Raw genomic sequence first — 2,917 nt, 5'->3', positions numbered from 1 at the left:
AACAAGTCCAGGGCGCTGAAAGCATGGCTACCAGAGCCCCTCTCAACACCACCGCATCCCTCACTGCCCGGAGGCAACACTGCCTCACAGCAAGGTCACATGGCAGAGAGGCCTGCCCCTGGGGCTGTCCAGGGGAGCTCTGTAGGGGAGGAGAATGGCCTGTCTTTCTCCCTGGGAGCTAAAAGTGCCTTCAAGCCGCTGCCCAGTGTGTGGGCAGGACACCGCCAGGGCCAGGGCCCTCGAACCCACTGGGCCATCTCCAGAGGCAGGCAGGCTTTGTCCTGCTTGAGGTGGGCCCTTCCAGCTTCATGGTCACGGGCTGGAGCCTGGTGGCAGCAGCTGGCTGGGGGGAGAGGGGGGGAGGCTGGGGGTTGGGGTCACCCTCGTGGGCAGGACCCCTTTGACTAACCACACCTACTTAGTGGACCCTCAAGAAAAGCGCTGGACACCAGAGCAAGTTCAGTGATGAGCTGGGGGAGAGGGTGCTCTGGGCTCTCCTGGACCTTGCCTTTGCACCTCTCCCTCCTGCTGGCCAGTCTGCTCGGCACCCTTCCTGCCGCCGGGGGAGAACTCGTGGTGAGCACAAGCATGGCCTTCCGTGAGGTCCTCTAGTGATTACTGGACTTGGGGGGCAGGAAAATCGCTGGGGTCAGAGGCCACTGACGTCTGACACCTGTGACTGCCAATGTGGTCTTCCACGTTACCTGGCTTCTTCCAGGACTTTCCCCATCGCCTCCTCCTTCTCCTGCTGGCGAACATCCTCGTTCACATCAGTCCCTCCAAAGATGACGGCAAAGGGAATCTTGTGGCCTGCAGGAAGGGCGGGGGCTGAGGCAGGAGCGAGCGGCAGGACAGACGGACACCGCAGCACACACTGCCCGTCACTCACTCACTCCCCTCTGAGGAGGATCTGAGAGCTCCGAGGTAAATCCCAGGGGCCACCGGCCTATGGCCTCCAGAATCTCTTCCCAGGAACATGCTGGACCCGTGGGCACTGCCCAGTGCTGTCCTTATTTCACCTGCTGCTACGTGGTTTCCCAATCCCCTGCTTACTAAGGGGGTGGGGTGGGAGTCAGCCCCACACACTGCAATCACAGGATGGGTTCAGAGCGGGACATGGCACAGCTGGCCAGCAGCACGGGCACTCAGGGTGCCACAGGGTCACCCCACATGCAGGTGTTTGCCCACGTCAGAGGGAGAGGGAGACATTTCTTTGCAGAAGGCGCAGCAGCGGAGACGGCCGCCGTGCCGCACAGACTGCCTGTGGGCTCCTGTTTGCAGTCGGACTACAGAGAGGAGAGACACCGCTGGCTTTGGAATTCACCCTTGGGGAGCCCCGTACAGGTGTTTCACACGGGAAACGACTGCTGACCCTGAGCCAGCACACACAGCGACAAGGGTCTCTGAGTCAGAGGCCATCTCGGGGTGTCTGTGGGCTCACGAGAGAGCAGGGCCCAGCTCTCCATCACTCAGCCGGCTAATGAGGGAAGACTCGGGGTTCTCTAGCCTCTCTAAGGCACATCTGCACCCAGCCTGCTTATCTTTGAGCAATGTAGAAAACTCTACAGAGACTGCATCAGGGGAAGAGCTTTGGGCCAGCTGTGTGTGGTCAGGGGTGTTTCTAACGATGTGAAGTCAACAAGTTTCGATGTCGAGATCCCGTCAAGAGAGCCACATGAGCCCCAACAGCGCTCCCCCCTCCCAGCCGATGCTCCCAGGCTCCTTATGTGTTAGCTGGCACCGGTCCATACAGGCAAGGCTGAGCTTGCCAGAGAACTCGCCGAACCTGGACCCACAACCGGCGCTCACAGGACCAACTGTTGCGCTGGGCACATCTGCCACCCTAACGCCGCTTTAAAGTATTCCAAATCCACCCTGCCACGTTGAGGGCCGAGGTGTGCCTGGCCCAGCCGCGTCTTCTCCATTCTCCGTGTGTGCACGTATGTGAAAGCTGCACCGTGAACACACACGCTCAGAGAAGGCCTGGGTCCATGAACGGTGGCAAGCAGTACCTGACGCGCCGGGGATGCCACAACGAAGAGGTCTGTGCTGGGAGAAGCCGGCGGCAGGTGCAGGAGGGAGGGGACAGAGGGGAGCCGGCATCAGGGAGTTCACGAAGAAGGACGCTGCTTTGAAAATGATGAGGGAAGCCATCGCACAGCCATGCTTGGTCGGATGGAACCGTGGATTGTGGTAGCATCTGTAAGAGCTCCAAGCAAAGTGTCGAAGGAGAAGGAGAAGTGCGGGGAGGATGCTCCTTACACGAGAGGATCACTCACGCACTGGCCTCAAAGCCCACCACGCAGCCGCAGGGCTCAAAATAGCCTCGTACTGGCCCGCCGGCACGTAGAACCCAGAAATAACCACATGCACTTACAACCAATTCTGGACAAAAGGCCACAATCCATTAAGTGGGCACGAGGTAAGTCTCTTCAACCAAAGGTGCCGGCAAAATCGGATTTCCATTTGCAGAATGAAACGGGACCCTCCCTCCCTCCACAGACAAAAACGAAGTCAAGATTGGTATAGGGACGGAATGCGACCTCTACAACTCTAAAGTCCATTGATGGAAAGAAATAAGGGCACACTTATGGGCCCTAGTACGTGGCATATACACGCTATCAAATGTACCAAAATATATACACACAACAGAAGACAAAACAGGTGACTGGGACCTACTAAAAATACGACACCTGTGTGCATCAACAAACTTCATCAAACAAGTATCACGAGAACAGAAAGACTGGTGCAAACTGGGGCCATGATGCTTCGGAGAAGGGCCTAATCTCTAAAACTATAGGAAATCTATAGAAATCAATGCCTCAACAAGACAGAGGCAATTGATCCCATTAAGAAGGGGACAGATGGCTCAGCAGGAAGACACCCAGTGCCTAACAGATACATGGTTCTCAGCAGC

At 57.3% G+C, this 2,917-nt stretch overlaps 1 protein-coding gene across 1 annotated transcript in view; it reads right to left on the bottom strand.

Moving 5' to 3' along the window:
• Positions 1–2,154, bottom strand: part of GLT1D1 (glycosyltransferase 1 domain containing 1) — a 49,214-nt gene extending 47,060 nt beyond the window's left edge. The window contains exons 1-2 of the mRNA XM_004709745.2: positions 2,013–2,154; positions 705–810 (exon numbers count right to left, since the gene is read on the bottom strand). Of these exons, the coding sequence (XP_004709802.1) occupies positions 705–810; positions 2,013–2,154 (248 nt within the window). The remainder of the gene's footprint in view (positions 1–704; positions 811–2,012) is intronic.
• Between the last annotated feature and the right edge of the window lie 763 nt (positions 2,155–2,917).

This window comes from Echinops telfairi, unplaced genomic scaffold (assembly GCF_000313985.2).
Source record: "Echinops telfairi isolate 266 unplaced genomic scaffold, ASM31398v2 ScPeMD7_7412;HRSCAF=8450, whole genome shotgun sequence".
NCBI lineage: Eukaryota > Metazoa > Chordata > Mammalia > Afrosoricida > Tenrecidae > Echinops > Echinops telfairi.
The sequence above is the reverse complement of the archived record's forward strand: the minus strand, read 5'-3'. Positions and strand labels throughout refer to the sequence as shown.